General features: G+C 46.0%; 1 protein-coding gene across 1 annotated transcript in view; it reads right to left on the reverse strand.

The window, feature by feature from the left end:
- The window catches only part of Vwa3a (von Willebrand factor A domain containing 3A), a 59,024-nt gene that overhangs the window by 5,867 nt on the left and 34,797 nt on the right, over positions 1 to 18,360 (reverse strand). Inside the window, 11 exon segments of the mRNA XM_008843831.2 lie at positions 871 to 1,015; positions 3,247 to 3,355; positions 4,467 to 4,604; positions 5,573 to 5,670; positions 6,701 to 6,811; positions 8,236 to 8,305; positions 9,560 to 9,709; positions 12,467 to 12,537; positions 13,785 to 13,980; positions 14,638 to 14,782; positions 14,992 to 15,066. Of these exon segments, the coding sequence (XP_008842053.1) occupies positions 871 to 1,015; positions 3,247 to 3,355; positions 4,467 to 4,604; positions 5,573 to 5,670; positions 6,701 to 6,811; positions 8,236 to 8,305; positions 9,560 to 9,709; positions 12,467 to 12,537; positions 13,785 to 13,980; positions 14,638 to 14,782; positions 14,992 to 15,066 (1,308 nt within the window).

The following is an 18,360-nucleotide window of genomic DNA, read 5'->3' on the forward strand; positions in this document are numbered from 1 at the left end:
TAGTGAGACACAGAGAGTCGAGGAAAAAGTAAGTAGAGAGAGAGAGAGAGAGAGAGAGAGAGAGAGAGAGAGAGAGAGAGAGAGAATAGTTTGAAGTGTATAGACTTAAATGTCAGATGGATGATTTTGTCATCTTCGGCAAATCACATAACCTCTCTGAGGTCTTAAAAAAATTGAGAGGACTGGTGACCTAATACATGTAAAGTGCCTGGCACACCAGCAGTGTTTAGTTAATGTTGACTTTCTATACTGTGGAGGCAAGAGCAGGTTTCAGCCTAGGCTAATGTCTCCTGCTGTCCCTTTAGAGCCAACCCTTCTCGGGAGAGAGAACAACTTCCTGCACTTAAAAATCAAGTTCAAGGACTGGAATGATTGGTAGAGTGCTTGACCGGTATGCATGAGGGTTCAATCCCCAGGTCCACAAAAATACAAACAAATAACTTCAGTCCAAAGTCACAATTCAAAGCCACGGGACATTTGCTGTGCTTGTAACTGTGCCTGGGCCTGAGACAGATCTAAAACCTACATTCCTAGCCAGGATGATGGTGCATGCCTATAATCCAAGTGCTCTGAAGGCAGAGGCAAGAGAATCCTCACAAGTTCAAGGCAGCCTGGTTTCTATAGTGAGTTCCAGACCAGCCAGGGCTATGTATTGGGATCTGTCTCAAAACAAGACATCAAACTGCATTCTTTCTGCAGTGGAGCAAAATACTGTGTTCTTTTCTTCTAGATAAACTATTCAAAAGAGCATTTCTCATTTCTGAAACTCCTTGGATCTTTGGAACTGTGAGGAGGGAATATGCTTGTTTAGAGAAACTGAAGAACTGCCCTTTGAGCTTCCAGATCCCACCCTCACAGCCTTGCCCCTACCTGTCACAGTGCTCCCGCAACTGCTCCCAGATCAGCAGAACCAGCTCTGTCTTCATCTGCTGCAAGTAGGGCCCCACAGAGCCCGATGTGTCCAGCAAGACACACACTTTGCTCTCCAAGATGGTGCCAAACAGCCGGCGGCTTCCTGCTCCGAGATGGGTGTCAGAGGCAGGAAGAGGGTGAGAGGCTGGTTTCTCTCACTGCATCTACCAAATGCAAAGTCTTACAACACCTTCCTCCACCCTGATAAGTGGTCATAGATCCTTCACTGGGAGATGGCCCTGGGGTGGTTTTGGAGGGACCAGCTGTCCAAGGGTAGAAGCAGCCAGTTATATGCTGTTTGGGTGGTCACCATTTCAGCCCTGGCTTTGCCTGTGTGATTACAGGTGGTTATAATGTTCTAGGGCTTCAGATTCCACATCCTTAAAATTATGCAATTGGATTAAAGGGGGTCACAGTATGATTTGTGATGGGAAAGATGTTTAGAGAGCACATAGTCAGTCAACAGACCAGAGAAGTTAACTGAGCATCTACTATGTGTCCTGCACTGTGCAAAGCATGATGGTAGATAAGAGGGTTGGGTACCTCATGGAGCTTATGGTCAGCCAAGGAAGACAGATGTTAAATAATTATAAATCTATGATCCAGTGGATGGTCACATACGCATGTGTATGTGGGCAACACTAGTTGGACTCAGTATATTACTAAAACAGCAAGAAAAGAAATTGGGAGGGGGATTTGTTGAGGACGGTTCCAGGAGAGTTGGAAGGGGAGGGGAAGGTGGAGGGTGAATGTGGTCAAAATACATTGCAAACATGAAATTCTTAAAGAATAAAGTTATTATAAAATTTGAAAAATAATTGTGACTCTACCGAGGGAGCATGGCAGAGTCACGTATTATAAGGGCAGGTGATGGGGAGAATTGAAATTAGATGGATGTAGGTGTGGAACAGTAGAGCTAAGGAAGAACAGAATTAGGTGGTGCACCCAGCTTCCTGGAACTGATCTTTGGGTGGGGCTGTGGAGACTGCCAGGAGAGAGCAGTCCTTGAAAGGCTCTGAGAAGAGAGATGAACAGGGCATGCTGCAGGGCAGAGAGAAAGTCAAGGTGAGGAGCGAAGCAAGGTTGGATGGAGATACCCACAGGAGACGGGTGAGGCATGACAGAAGTTATTCAAGGACTGAGGATTCAGCGCTTGGTGACTTGTCCATACCCCACAGCTTGGCCTGGGTTCTGTCCCAGTACTTTAATCCACACTTTACTCAGGCATCCTCTGACTTCGGTCCTTCTGATTGTACAAGGCTACACAGAAATGACACCAGAGAAGCCCAGCATGCACATGATGTGACCAGAGTTATGAGCACTGGGGTTCACTGGGATTCACTGGGACAGCAGAGAAAACTGACAAGCGACTGCAATATCAACCAGCCATTCTCCAGGAAAAGGTGGATCCTTAGCAAGTCACAGGGAGAATAAGAGAAAAGCCAGCAAGACGCTTGCATGATGCTCCGTGAGGACATCTGGCTTGTCAGCCAGCTCTCCGGGGACCTCAACCACAGCGGCATGCTTACCCCTTTTGGTGGGACCACAGTTCAAGTCACCAAGCACTGCCCATTTTCACTTCTTGACTCTCACTCTGCCCACTTCATCCCCCCACTTTACCACTCCTTGATCAGTTCTGTTCATATCCCACCTGGGTTATGTAGGACTAAGTCCCCCTCATTCTATTCCATCCCCCAAGAGTTTGTCTTCTACAAAGCAATGAATGGGATTATTGCAAATGCTGATTGATCATTTTTTGCTTCTCTGATGATTGATGGCTTCCCTTTGCTCTTAATAGTCTGTGCCCTGGCTGTAACTTTGTCTCACCTGCACCTCACTTACCACAGTGACCCCTTCTTTTCCATCAGCCCTCCTCTGGAACATAAGCATGGGTCCCCTTTGTCTGCCCTATCCATTCTCCTCTTCTGGAGAAAACTTAATGTCTGCCCCTCCCATTTCCACCTCTACTCAAGGGGCCCAATTAACACAGCAGTCATCCCTCCGTCATAAGCCCTATCTGCTGCCATCCTAAGAGCCATGGTCAGAACTGGAGGTCCTCAGCCACATGCAGGAAGGCAAAGAGTGCAGGCATCCTTGCAGGTGACCTGGACAGGCACAAGCTCCCTCTGGCTCCTGTCCCACACTCCTGCCGTCTAGCATCTTGCCTGACTTCTGAACCCAGAGCTCATGTCTTATAGGAGGACCCTCTTGTATTAACCCCCTAGTCTGAGAGTTCTTGAGGATCTGGCCTTGAAGGACTGACCCTGGGTCTCTAGGATTGACCTTCCACTTCCTCTCAGGCCTCTCCACCTTCCAGGCTTCAGTCAGGCTCACCAGACAACAGCCACTGCAGCCTCTGCACATAGCACCTCATCACCCTCTCCATGCACGTGATATACGACTCCATCTCCCACAGTGTCCACTGGATGTGTCTCATCACTCCCTAGGGAGACGAGGGAAGGCAAATACTCCCATCAGCTGTGTCTTAATAGTCGCAGCACCCCTAAGGTAGTTTATACCATGGTATTCCACAATTCCCAAGACAGTTTATTTATTTATTTATTTTTATTTATTTATTTAGACAGAGTCTCCTTGTAGCTGGTCTAGAACTCGCTAAGTAGACTAGGTTGGCTTCCATCTTACAGAGATCTACCTGCCTCTGCCTTCCAAATGCTGGGATTAAAGGCATATGCCACTATACCTAGCTCAAGATTTTTTTAAAAAAAATTATTACTTTTATTTTACATGTATGAGTGTATCGCCTGCATGTGTGTAAGTGCATCCATGTCGTGCAATGTCCAGGAGGTCAGAAGAGGGCATTGGATCCCCTGGAACTAGAGTTACAGATGGCTATTAGTCACTATGTGGGTGCTGAGAATCAAATTCGGGTCCTCTGCAAGAATAGCCAGTGTTCTTAACCGCTGAGCCATCTCTCCAGCCCCAAATTAGAAAATTCTTAATGGAGGGGTGGAAGGTCTGTAAATTTCAAACTGAAAGATGACCTCTGATGGAGAGGGGTCAGCATGCTAAAATGACTCTAAGTTCTTTTAGTGGGTAATTTTTGTTTTTTTGTGACTATTTTTAGTTTCCTCTGATGTTGATAAAGTGGTATCAAAGGGCAAGGAGAGAAAGAATCCAATTTTCATTTCGTACTGAATTCACTTGTCGCAGCATCAGACCAATGAGAATACCTCAAAAGGAGAGAATGGAGAAAGGTGCCTGTTCCCTCCTGCCAGCCAAGCAGAGCCACAGCCAGCATTAGGCACCCAGTGCTTTTGGGTGGGTACCTCAGTCACTGCCAGTGTGCTCCGCACTTGCTTCTGCTTCTCACTCCATGCATCCCATCCTCCCTGGAGTGTGATCTCAGGCCCTGGAGGTTTGACATTTCCTTTCTAAAGGGATTCTACATCTTCCATCAGCTTGGGGCAATCCTATTTTAGGGAGGGGGTTGTAGAAGCAGGAATAGAAGCTGGCATGCCTTGATCTGCTCTGTGCCACTTAGAGCTGACAAAAGGTAAGGAGATGGGGATTAAAAGAATGACACTGTGACTTACGTTGATCTCTATACTGGGAAAGATCGTGCAGTGTTTGGCTGATGCTGATCCCCGTGCTGACTTTTGATGTCTACATTTGGGACCCAGGCAGCTGGAGAGACCCATCTTCAGTTTTTTCAGCCCATAATTTGTTATCCACTTTGGAATAAAAGAAAGAATTTTTATGTAAGTAACTCAGTCTCAACTGAGTAACTGACTCAAGTGTTACAAGTTCTTGTTTGAAGTGTGGCACTCCTGGCCCTTTGTGAACATCCATCACTTGTAGATTCTTTCCCCATGTCTGGGAGGAATGCACAAGAAATGGCCAACAGGGAACCAAATGAATTGAGCATCTTCTTGGCCTTATCTAGTGGATATTACTGCTTCTCCAATGTCCATCACAACCTCCCACTATAATGGCTTGGTTTGATTGGTCTAAAATTCAAACTAAACCAGTTAAGATAATCTCAGGCTCCTTACCAAACTGAGAAATGACAGAATGGGCAAGCTCAAACCAATCAGAGAATGGCATTCAGGATTAGCCCAATCAGAATCAAGTCCAGACTTTCACTGAGTGGTTGTGGGAAGAAAGATATGAACCAGAAGGGGGGATTTCTGTTGCTTACATTCAAAAGAATCTGACATCTATAAGTATTTTACACAAAATATTCTCTCATTATGCCTCACATCAGTCTTACTAGATAGGTGGAAATGTGTTCATTTTACAAATGTAGAGATTGAGGCTAGGTGTAGCTATGTGAATTTCCCAAGTTCACCCAGCTAGGATGTAGCAGATCCAGCTTCTGAACTGAAGTCTACTTAGCCATTATTCTACCTGCCACAGTAAGCAATCATTTTTAACATGTTTGCCCTCTTTCCCTGGTATGTCTACCCTCCTGAAAGACATGGTTGGTGGAAGGAATTATTCATCTAGGGACATGTGCTGGTTTGGACAACTTAATACATTTTTTGTGGTCTTTTTGAGACAGGGTCTCCTTGTAGCCCCAGTTGGCCTAGAACTGGCTATGGAGACCAGGCTGACCCCAATCTCACAGAGATCTACTGGCCTCTGCCTTTCAAGTGCTGGGATTAAAGGTGTGTGCCACCATGCCTGGCTAACTTAATACCTCTTGACTTGAGCACACAGTATCCTTCTTGGGCAGCTCAATAGAGCAGTTGATCCTTCTCACAGTCCTTCCTTGAGGGTACTTCTTGTACACAGCACCTAGGAGAAACAGAGTGAAGTCCCACGGATGTTCTTCTTCCTTCTTCTTCCCCATCACTTCTCTTTTAGCCATGTCAATTTCTCTGCCAGTCAAGTCAGTCACAAAATTTGCTACAGATGTAGAAAGGGAGCGTATTAGGTGGGTGGAGGAGGACTTCTCAAGACTCCTCCATTTAGGAGGATCTGTGATGGTGAATCATTGTCAAATTGACTAGATTTAGAACCACCTAGAAGACACACCTCTAGATATATTTTTGAGTGTGTGTGTGTTTTTGAAACAGTCTCCTTGTAGTCCCAGTTGGCCTGGAACTCACTATGTAGACCAGGATGACCTCCATCACACAGTGATCTGCCTATCTCTGCCTCCCAAGTGCTGGGACTAAAGGCCTGTGCCACCACGCCCAGCATGGATGTATCATTGAGGGAGCTTCCAGAGAGGTTTAACTGAGGAAGGAGGACCTTCTATGAATGTGGCATGTGTTGAAGTCCTGAACAGAATAAAAGGGGGGAAAAGAGAAACATCAGCATTCCCGTTTCTGTTTCCTGACTGTGAACACAATGTGACCAGCAGCCTCCTGTTCCTGCTGCCACAGCTGCGAGCTGGTCCCTCCACATTGACTTCCCCACCCTCATCAAACTGAGAGCCCAAATAAACCCTTCCTTGAGTTGCTTTTGTTGGGGATTTTGTCACAGAAGGAAGAAAATAACTAATACAGGTACCATTTCACAGTGATCTATCAGGCTGGCCTAGGGGAATCTTTACTCCTCTTGTAATTGGCCTCAGGACTCAGAAAACCGCTTTTCCCAGATGCCACCAGTATGCCCAAGGACCTTGGAAAACTGAGTTTTCTCATTCTCTGCCAGTGTCAATGCATGCTCATTTCTCTGGCTGGGGTACTGACTTGTTTAAGGATGGGTCTATCCAGAGGCAAATCGTGGGGTAGCTGGAGGGGTCTCCTCATGGGGGGCGCTGTTCTAACAGGGTCCCCAGCACCGGGAGCTGTTCAGATACAATTTGGCTTTAGCTTACCCACGTTATTCCCTGACTCTGTGTAGAAAAGAGATAGAGCTGTATCTGTCGTCCTGGGCTTGGCCTTCTTCCTCTGTTCCACCATTCCTTCTTTCTCAGGTTGGGCAGCCGCTGGAAGACATTTAGCTTGTTGGGCGGGCTACTTTGTGGGGCCTATTGATAAAGTTGTGTAGCCTGGCTTCCAGCTGTCTCAATTTCAGTCATCATCTATTCTAGACATGGAGTTCTGGGGGCACTGTTTGTTCCCAGCCAGGGCTCTGGCCTTTGCCTGGACCAGTAGCAGTGGAAGCTACCATTACCAAGTCCTGATGTTTCTGGGATGTAGTGTTAAGTGCACCTTGTTCCATTTCATTCTCATCGTCCTCCAAGTTCCAGATGAACTAGTAAGGTGCAGAATGAAGACCCCATCTAGTCTTGCTGCCCTAAACCATGTTGCTATAAATCTTTGTCTTGAAAATGAAGACACATCGTCTTGAATTTATGAACTGAATACTTTCATAAAAGTAGTGATGTCTTTTCTTGATGAACCATTTTGAACCTAAACTCTGTCATTAAAATGACCACATGGGAGTACGTGTTCCTGGATTGGACTCTTATATTAACCTCACCCACCCATGGCTTAGGGACAATTTCAGAAGGGGGTCAGAAAGATTGTAAGAGCCAGGGTTGGTGTATGGACTTACGGAAAGAGAGGCTTTCAGGCCTCTGAGAACTTGCTCATATGAACTTGCAACAATGGTGACAGCATGCACAAGACCCATGCTGACTCAATCAGATAAAAGCCCAGCACAGAATGAAGGAAAAGGGCAGCAGGTGCCAACCTTAGCCTAGGAACTATTGGCAATTGATTATTGCTGAGTAAGGAAGAGTAGATCTTCTTTGAGGGAGACTCTCTAGATAGACTGACTAGACTCCAGAGGATGAATTTGTACTGATGGACATCTGGGTACAAGTGCTTGACTGGAGAGGGCTTAACATATATGACAGAATGCATGAAGTGAGGGAGCTATGGGGGTGAGGATGGGGGGGTTCTAAATTTGATTAAAATCTATTATGTGAAATGCACGAAACTCAATAAAATATTTAAGAAGTAAATAAAATGGTTCCATAGGACTAATTGCTACAGGTTTTATGGTGACCACTTTGGCTGATGGACTGCCACATGGTTAAGAGTTACCATTATTTAGTCTCTCACACTGTTTTTTAAAAATATTTTATTTACTATTTTATTTTTATTTTATGTGTATGTGTGTATTGCCTGCATGTAGGTAAGTGCACCCGTGTCATGCACTGTTGGAGGAGGACAGAAGAGGCTAATAGATCCCTTGGAACTGGAGTTAAGGACAGTTGTTAGCTGCCATGTGGGTGCTGAGATTCGAAGCCAGGTCTTCTGCAAGAACAGCCAATGTTCTTAACCACTGAGCCATCTCTCCAGCCCATCTCTCACACTGTTAATCCATGCCCTGGTGCCTGAGCTGTCCGTCTACCCACATGAGTCCGCGGCTATGCCTTACCTGAAGAGATGCCTGCTTTACCACTGAGGGGATGCCATTTCAGAGGTTTCAGTTGTGGGCTCTTTTCTCCATCTTTGCCATCTTTAATGTTCTAGAAAACAGGCCATCCTTCTCATCAGAGGCCTGTTCCCCATGGAAAGCAGTTCCCAGTTACCCTGACCTTAATCTGCCAATCAAGAATGTTTGTAGGGTAGGGCTTAAGGAAGTTAGCTCCTGAAACATGTTTGGCCCCCCTTCTGCAGCAGGTTTCAGAGGGGACTCTGGGTTTGGTAGTGAAAAAGTATATGAATGTGTGGATTCATGCATGTGGCATGAGGGAACATCGGATGGGGGCTTGCCAGAATTTTCTTCACTAGTTACCTGTCCTTCTTCATACTAGTCTGGCATTTCTGGTCGCCCAGCACCTCAAACAATCATTTGGGTAACTTCTGTGCCCTCGTGGGCATCTCAGCTTTAGGGGAGTTCTTTCCTCACTGGGCACGGCTAGAACGTGGTAATCATATAACAAAGTCACCTGGGGCCTTGGGTCAGCAAAGGGGGCCCTTCCATGAGTTGTTGTGAAAAGGGCCCAGATGCCACCACTTTAGGGAGTACTCATTAGGGTCATGCTGCAGGAACCATTGAAGGTCCGAGAGGAAGGACCTGAGATTCTGGGGGTTCCTCCAGAACTTGAGACGTTAAGATGGTGGGAGATGGGTATGAGTTCTTTGGGTGAGGCCCTGGAATGCCCTGGAAATGCAGCCCCTGACTAGGAATAAGCTATGCACCTCCTGGGATAGACTTCATTCTGAAATGTGTTTAATAGTGCTCAGTCAGCGAGCTGCTAAACAGTCCCCAGGTTTCACTGATGCTTCTGTTCACAGCACTGACCTGTGGGGGTCTTCTACAAGTCTCCCTAACTACTGAGGTGAGGGGTGGGTATTTTATGCAAGGCACATTTGACAGGCTATGAATGAAGATAAGCTCCCAGCAGGCTTAGGTTGAACCTTCAGTTCCTATCACACCCCTGCTGAGCTTGGGCAGCAGCAGCAAGAGCCCATTAGTAAGCCCACTCTTTCCTCCTAGAGACCCTCCAAGTTAAACTCCTATATACAGTGGTGGGCATCAGTTCTGTGGAGATCTTGGAGCTAGAAAAGGGAACAAAGCTGAGCTAGTCAGGCAGAGCTAAAAGTAGGGTAATGAGCAGGCCCTCTCCCTGGAGGCCCCCATGACACATACATCCCCCAAACCTGTCCCTGTCAGTGCTGGCCTGAGGCCTGTGGACCAGTCCGTTTAAGATCTAGGAAAGATAAGGAGACAAACTGGAAACAATTTCTCTATGTGTTATTGGGGAAGGGAGTCAAACCATTCTGGTCACCGAGGGGGCTGTGGCCTTGGGAGGACAGAATTTCTTGGGTTGACTTTGCTTGAGCATCTTTGACTTGTCTCCCCCTTCAGCCATACTTTCCAGTTCTTTTCTCGACTGGTTCTTCAAGGAGGCCACAAGGAAGGCACACTGCAACAGGGATTAGGCAGTTATCAGCACACTGGTCACTGTGGGCCTACAGATATGCACATAGCAGGACAGAATCCTTTTGAATCCTCTTTCTGTTCCTAGGATGTATCCTGGGGCTGAGAGTGCTGTGGCCCAATCTTATGAAGAACAGGTATCCCCAGGATGCACTAGGAACTGGGTTAGTTAATGCCTGCTGTGTGTGTGTGTGTGTGTGTGTGTGTGTGTGTGTAACCCTCGGGCAAACAAGATATACCAACCACCCCAATTTATATACATTTGTAATGGTTTGAATATGAAATGTCCCCCCATAGGCTCATGTGTTGGTTCTAGAAACTTTAGGAGGAGGGGCCTAGGTCAAAGAAAGTCATTGGGGACATGTCCTTGGGATCTGTATCTTGTCCTGGACCACCTTCTTTCCTTCATGTCTGCCATGAAGTAAGCTACTTTACTTCCACATGCTTTACTAACCACATGCTACCCACCATGGCATTCAACCTCACCTCAGACTGAGGGCAAAGGAACCAGCCAACTGTGGATTGAAATTTCTGAAACCATGAGCTAAAATAATCCTCCCTTAGCTTGATTTTTCTCAAATGTCTATCACAGTGATAAAAACTAAGACACCGTTGTACAGATGAGGAAACCAAAGCTCTGTGAGCTTAAGAGTTTTGTCCAGGGCCACACTACTCACAAATTGAGGAGCTTCAATCCAAGTCCAGATGGACTTAGGTAAGCCAGTATTCTTTTCTATTATAAAACCCTTCAGCAGCAACAGCTGCTGGTCAGCTCAGCCTATGACCAGGACCAACTGCAGACACTGGCAGAACTGAGGTGTAATGTTTATTCTTTTTTTCCTGAAAGTTCCTCAACTCCCCAAAAGCTTTTCTGGTAATTACTCACACTCAGAGAACTAGAGGACACTATTCAAACATAAGCAAGCATCTTAAAGAAAGTGAGATTAAGCCATTAATGTCCATTAATACCTTGTATGTGAGTTTTTTAGGGGCAAAAATGGCACAGCTTGCACTTAATTAAGGACTAGAGATTTACAGATCCCCAGCGGGGTCTTTTAAGGAAGGAGCCTAAGGCAGGTTTGGAGAGCCACTGACCTACTGATCCAGTGGCCGTGGAGGAAAACAGTATGGGACATGGCTCTGCCCTCCCGGTGGTCCCAATCTGGTGTAGAGATGAATCATTCTACAAGTAATGGGCATAACTAACATTTGGGTCAGGGTGTGACCTTCACAATTTCTTTCCTTTGCTTGAACATGTCTCCCCACGAACTCCTTGTCTATACCCAAGGCTTGACCTGCTCCAGATTTCTATCTCTAGGCCCTATCTTTTTCCATCTGCCTGTCGGATATCCTTGCTTGTTTACCTCATGGGCTCTGCCGGCTCACCTTCCTCCAAGTCCCACCTTCTCTGCACCCACCTTAGTCTCTTCCTATTTTCTCTCTCAGTTGGTCAATGGCACTATTGTCTGCCAGGTGCCCCGGAGAGGAACTTGGGGAGTTACTTTGGATTTCTTCTTGTCTCTCACCCTGTATTTTACATTAATTGTAAATTTGGTTAATTTTCCCTTAAATATTCTGCTGTCTGTTGCCCGATTCCCATACGAAGTGCTTCCGGTTTCTCACCACCTCTCTAATTTCCCCTCATGCTACTCAAATCTCCTCTGAGGAAGTAATTTTTTAAAGGAGCCTTGAATAACAAGGAACAAGCCATAGATGATCTAAGAAGGAAGATCAGGCAGAGAATGAGCAGGCACAAAGCCTCCAAGCTTACGGTGGGACTGGATGTGTTAGAGAAATTCAAAGGAGGCCAGAATCTATAGCCTATCGGTCAAAATCCAATAACCTACAAAAACCCCTCATGTTCCACCTGAAGCCTTGGGTGCCAGTGGACATGAAGCGGGAATCTGGTGTGTCCCTCAGAAGATATGTTGAAATGTGACTCCCTGTGGATGTGACTTTACTTAGAAATAAGGTCTTTGCAGGTGAAATTAGAATGTAAGTCAAAATGAGGTCATATTGGAATAGGGTGGGCATTCAATCTAATATGACTAGTGCTTTTAGGAGAGAGGAAAGACAGACACACAGTAGAAAACAGCCATATGCAGATGGAGGCAGAGATTGGAGTTAAGCTTACACAGTCAAGGAATACCCAAGGATGGGCACAGCCTTTAGAGGTTAGTCTCTTCTTGACTACATCTCCACTGTGACCATCTCACCCAATTTTACCAAAGAATGTTGCTAAATCAGTTCAGTGAAGGCCACCCTACATTTGATTTCCATTCGGGTTCTTCATCGCCCCCTCTTTGATCTCTAAGTCCCTGGCCTGTCGTTAGCAAGAGCCTCGGCACCCTTGATACCTAATCAACTTCCTCTCAGCAATTTTCCACCCCTGACTTCTCCTTGGTATAAGTCCCCAGCTATTTCTTCTGTGTTTGGAGTTAAGCTTAAACTCTCTTCTTTATGCAACAGTCTAGTCTTCTATGCCAAGCAATATGCTTTTGGTACACTTTTGCTTATTAACCAAAACTAGAAGGATACAATAATGAAGGGCTCTACCCGGAGCCTACAGAGGGACTGTGGCCCCATTGACACCTTAATTTCAGGTTTCTAGTCTCTGGAAGCATGAGAGTGTAAATGTCTTTTGTTTCAAACTACCCAGTTTATAGCATTTTGTTAAGGCAGCTCCAGGATTTACACACATGTCAATGCATATGCATGCATTGAGCTCAAGGCCAAGGCATACCTTCTGGGAGTAGTTGAGGGCCCTTTCCATCTCTGATACGATAGCATTAATGTCATCACTCTCATAAATACCTGGAAAGAAAACACATCTTCAATGTTGGGGGAGGGATGTGGATTCTGGCAAGTGTCTACATCTGCATGCGTGAAGGTGATCTGGGGGTGACACAACTCCAAGGGGGAAGATGGGACCACCATGGACTGAGCTGACCAGCTCCAACCCCACATCATCCAGTGGTGTGTTGTCACCACCAGTGTGGCTGGCCTTAGGGCTGAACGTCCTGGCATTCACTCACAGGAAGGGCAGGTTAGCAGCAAAGGTTCTGCTACCCCATGGAACAGAAAGACCTACCTGGGGATTATTTATAGTGGCTAATGTCTGCAGTGAACATCGATGTCTCACTTGAGGGGATTCGAGTATAATGGCTAAAACACTGGACATTAATGCTGGCCTGCCTGGGTTTAGCTTCTGGCCTTTGGACTGTGTTAGCTCCCTGTCTGCTATATGAGGCAGAAAGTCACCTACACCACAGGATGTAGAGTACTTAGAGATGTGTGTGGCACCTCATAGTTCTGTGTTTGCTCTTATTACTGATAATCGCTGGTAACTTCAATGAACACATCCAACAATTTCATAGAAAGAAAGAACTGGAAAATGGCCCCCGAGTTCCCATCCCTGTGAAGCTACCATCATGCATATCATGCCTCTGGAGGTTGCCTCATCTGTGAGTCAGAGAGGTTGGAAGGCATTAGTGTCCTAGGCTCAGTCACTCCCATGTCAATGTAATGGATTTTGTGTCTGTATACCACCTAAGTCATTATTTTTTTCATAATAGTTTTACTTTTTTTTTTTTTTTTTTTTTTTTTTTTTTTAGACAGGGTCTCCCTGTAGCCCCAGCTGGGCTGGAACTCACTATATAGACCAGGCTGTTCTTCAACTTGCTTTGCTTTTTGAGGGCTGGAACCTAGGGCCTATGCATGCTAAGTGTGCACTTGACCACTGAGCTATATCCCTAGCCCCTACTTTTAATTTACATTTATTTATTTTATGCGTGTGTGTGTATACATGCACCTGTGTGCATTCCACAACATAGGTGTGGCAGTCAGAGGACAGTTTGTAGGAGGAACTGGTTCTTGAATTCTAGCATGTGGGTTCGAATTCAGGTAGTCAAGCTTGGCAACAAGTGCCTTTACCTCATAAGCCATCTTGCCAGTCACCTAATTTTAATAAATATGATTTTCACATGCTACTTTTCTGCAATATTTGAATGATGCCAGTGTTGAGACACTGTCTGGTAAGAAAGAGGTAAGAAAATATGCACCTGCTTCTCCAAACCAGTGAAAGCGGCCCCTGGCAGCTCGGGTGACCTCTTTGTAGGCAGTGGCTGTGTCAGTGCGGCTGGCATAGCAGGCGGGGGGCGTGGTGTTCATCTGTGGCTCACCCACATAGAAGAGACACACGTGCAGCTGGAGAGCGCAGCCCCCACAGGCTTCGGCCACGTAGGCGCTGAGTGTGGGCTGTGGGGAAGAGAAGGCAGGAGGCTCACAGCTGATCTCCCTACACTTCAGCTGAGCATCTTTCTTTTTAAATTTTTATTTTAAATTATGTGCATGCATGTGTGTCTATGTGACAACATGTGCACATGGGTGCAGGTGCCCATGGAGGCTAGAGGGGTGGGATCCCCTGGAGCCAGAGTTATGGGTGGTTGTGAGCAGACTGATGATGTGGGTGCTGGGAATTGAACCTGGGTCCTCTGCAAGAGTAGTACAACGCTCTTAACTGCTGAGCCATCTCTCCAGCCCCCTGATCATCTTTCTTGATGGCTTACTGAGTGTCTGGTCCAGAGGACAGAAACACATGAGCCCGAGGCACAATTTGTTCCCGTGTCTTAATAGGGTGTGGCAGGGAGCCGAGCCTGAGAACCTGGTCATGCCAGGTGAGCAGCGGTATATACATCGTGGGGGGCTTTTCAGTATCAAAGACTCGCTGTCAAGCCAGAAGCTGTGTTTTGACAACATTCCCAGGCAAGCGTTAAGATGGGGTACTTTAGAAAATCACTCTGGGACTGGGGTTGTGGCTCAGTGCTTGCTTGGAATGAGCAAGGCCCTGAAGTCCATACCCAGCACTACAGAAAAGAAGAAAGGTAACAGATATCCAGGATGGAGGCTACCCACCACATCCTGGTCAGGAACACCCCCTGTGAAGAGGTAGATGCCCTGAGACTCGTGTTTGTCCTTGTCCTTGAAGTCCACTTCCATGGCCTTCCGCAGAGCGCTGAGGACATTTCTGCTGCCTTCACATCGCAGGCTCAGGGCCCACCTGGAGAGGCAGGACATGAGGCTGAGGGAGCCCATCCACGAGGCTCTGATGCCCCAACGACAGAGAGAAGAAGGTTGTTTTTGAAGTCTGCCCATGGCTGTGGGAGGACAGGGCTGCAGGGGGTTACTTCTGGGTGGAGAGGAAGATGGAGAAGACAGTACCAGAGGCAGCTCTAAGGCATGGCAGCAGGTAAGGTGCTCAACACCTACCGCCAGGCACTTTGTAAGTTGGTGTGATTCACAGGAACCATCTCAGGCCTCCAGCTTTCAATTGTGCTTCCAAACCTGTGGAGAAGGCAGAGAAGTCTTGTTCCCAGGCAGAATGAACGTCCATTCTGTGACTCAGTTCTTCGGGTTCTACTGGCTTTTAAAGCAACAAAATTCTAGCCAGATGTGGTGGTGCATGCCTTTAGTCCCAGCGCTCAGGAGGCAGAGGCAGGCAGATCTCTGAGTTCAAGGCCAGCCAGCCTACTTAGTGACTTCCAGACCAGCTGGGGCTACAGGGAGGCCCTGCCTCAAAAAGACCCCCCCCAAAAAAGGGAGCAAAATTCTGATGATACTCTCCCACATGTGGGAACATAACTATCCTGGGCTAGTTACCTGATTTTCTTACTCACTGTGACATGTTGCAGCATAGAGAATATGGGTCAGAACCAGGGTTCTCAGCAGTGAGTGAGGGCCAAGCCTCTGTGGCTTTACCCCTGAAGCACTGACATGTTGCCTCCCTTCCTGTGTTTTCTCTCAGTCTCTCATGGTTCCTTTAATTGCCCAGGCATGGGTTTCCCTCACAGTACAATTTCCCTCTCAGTGTGAACAATAGTTCTTTCTATAAATATGCATGATCTCGTTTTCCTATAAGACAGAATTTAAGATCTTCAAGAAGAGAATTTATCCTTCTCTGGAGGACAAAGTAACCCTTCTCTGAGTCTAGGTCAATTCCTCCAGCCAAACCCAGGCCTCACCGGTGCCATGTGTGGAGGTCACAGGACAAACTGCAGGAGTTGGTTCTTGCTGTCTACTATGTGGGTTCTGGGGATCAAGTTCAGGTTGTCAGGCTTAATGGCAACATCCCTTGCTTGCTGAGCTCACAGAATCTGGAGCTCGGCAACTGGCTCTTAGATTGTTTGGCCAGCAAGTCCCAGGGATTCTCTTGTCTCTGTCTCCCCAGTACAGGGATTACAGGCACATGCTTTTTCTGTGTGGGTGCTAGGGATCCAAGCTCAGGTCCTCATGCTTGTACAGCAGGCACTGAGGATCTGTTTCTTTGCAGCAGTGCCTTCTGCCCTTTGTGTTCCCACACCAGTCTGCCTGCGCCCCCTTGTACTGCTCTGGCTTTCCTCTCCTGTCTTCTTTTAGTCACTCTCTTCCTCTGTCCACCTGCCAAATTCTGGTTCTGTCTCAGTACTTTCCAGTTCCAGGGAATCAAATGCTTTCTTTTGCCCTCTGTGGGCACTGTATACACATATGCAGGAAAAGCACTCAAGACACATAAAATACAAAATAAATTAAAAATTTTAAAAATCTATAACTCTCTCTCTTTCTCCCCAGGTTCTATTCTAATTTTTAATTTTTTAAAATTAAAATTAAAGGCCAGGTGTGGTGGCACATGCCTTTAATCACAGCACTCGGAAGGCAAGGGTAAGTGGATCTCTGGGAGTTCAAGGCTAGCCTGGTCTATATAGTGAGTTCCAGGCTAGCTGGGGCTACAGGGAAACCCTGTCTCAAAAAGACCAAAATAATAATAACAGTAATAAATTAAATTTAAATTAAAAAAAATTTGAGACAGGGTCTTTTGTAATCTAGCTTGCCCTTGAATTTGCTGTGTAGCCGACACTGGCCTTGAACTTCTGATCCTCCTGCCTTCACCTCCGAGTACTGGGATGACAGGTGTGTGCCACTGTGCCTGGCTAAAACCATCTCCTTTAAAGATATCTATCAGGGCCATCATCTCTTTACCCTTCCCTCATCCCCTGACAGCCAAACAGCCACTCTTTTCTACAACTTGCCCAGCATTCTCTCATGCATCCCTCTCTTCCATTCTCTTTCCAGGGCTTGAGTGCCCTCAACATGAGGGAGCTACTGCCAAGTCCACTGTCTTCCTTCCCTCCATCTCATCCTTTACATTGCTGCTATGACATTCGAAGATGAAAATCTGATTGTATTATTACCTTGCCTAAAACTCCTACTCGTGGCCTACATGAATCCTCCATCATCTGGTGTTCTGGTCAGGCCAAACCTCTTGCCAAGATATCACATGGAGCTGCTTGCTAGTCCCCCACAATTCCATTGTACCTCATACCTTTGTGCCCCTGCTCATGCTGTTCCCTCTACCTAGGGTGTCCCTTCTCCCTTCTGCACATCATACTCATGATCTGGGCAAACCTTACTCATCTGTCAAGACATAGCTAATGAGGTATATCCTCCGTGAAGATTTCCTGACCTTACTGAGCTCAGGCAGAATGGCCTGAGTCTGCCTTTTGTCTTCATGGCCTATGGTACCTATGTCGTCTACCTAAGTCTTCAGGAAACACTCAACAGCACTTGTTTCTTAACATGCGTGTCTGCTCTAGTAGGCGGTAAGTTCCTCTAGGACACCACTGTATACATTTACTGCTGGGCCCCAGGGTCAGTACTCTGCCTTTTACACAGTAGTTCTTGATAAAACTTCATTGAATGAATGTTTCTCTAAGGAAGGGGACAATTTAGAGAGGAATGGAGAATAAGAGGACAACAGGTATGATCAAAATACATTAGACATACATGATAGTGTCATAACAAAACCCATTATTTTTGCACAATTAATATGAAAAGTGAAAATGTCTCCCTAAACATTTTCTGTAGAATATATTTAAAAATATTAGCCTGTTAGCACAGAATAATATTTAGAATTAACTGCTTTCTTAGTAGCCTGAGAACACACCCCATGGGCTTCTTTTCTGTTTTCTCTTATTAGTTAAAATGATGTGTAATTAAAAATACATTTTTTAAAGACAAAGTCTTGCTATGTATCTATGGCTGGACTGGTACTTACTATGTAGCCCAGGTTGTTTTTGCTTCTGTTTTTGTTTTATTTTTTGAGACAGGGTCTCCTTGTAGCCCCAGGTGGCCTGGAACTTACTATACAGACCAGATCTGCCTGCCTCTGCCTCCTATGCACCACCATACCCAGGTCTCCCCAGGCTGATTTTGAAATTGTCGTTCTCAAGTGCTGGGGTTATAGGCATGAGCCACCAGTCTCCTGATGGCTACAGGTTTGTGCCATCACACCAGGCATATCGTTTTGCTTTGTTTCTTTTTTGTTTTTTGAGATAGCATCTTACTAAGTAGTTCTAACTGTCCTTGAACTCACAGAGGTCTACCTGCCTCTCCTTCCCAAGTGCTAGAACTAAAGGTGTGTGCCACCGTGCCCAACTTAGCATATAGTCTTAAATTTAATAACCTATATAAGTGATATATGATTATGTACATGATATACACAATTTAGAACTATATATAATTTTAAAATGTTAAAGTTACTTACATAACATGAAAAATATGTATATAATTTTAAAATGAATATATAACTGATATATTTTAAAA

The sequence above is a fragment of the Nannospalax galili genome, unplaced genomic scaffold (assembly GCF_000622305.1).
Source record: "Nannospalax galili isolate Female #2095 unplaced genomic scaffold, S.galili_v1.0 scaffold381, whole genome shotgun sequence".
Taxonomy (NCBI): domain Eukaryota; kingdom Metazoa; phylum Chordata; class Mammalia; order Rodentia; family Spalacidae; genus Nannospalax; species Nannospalax galili.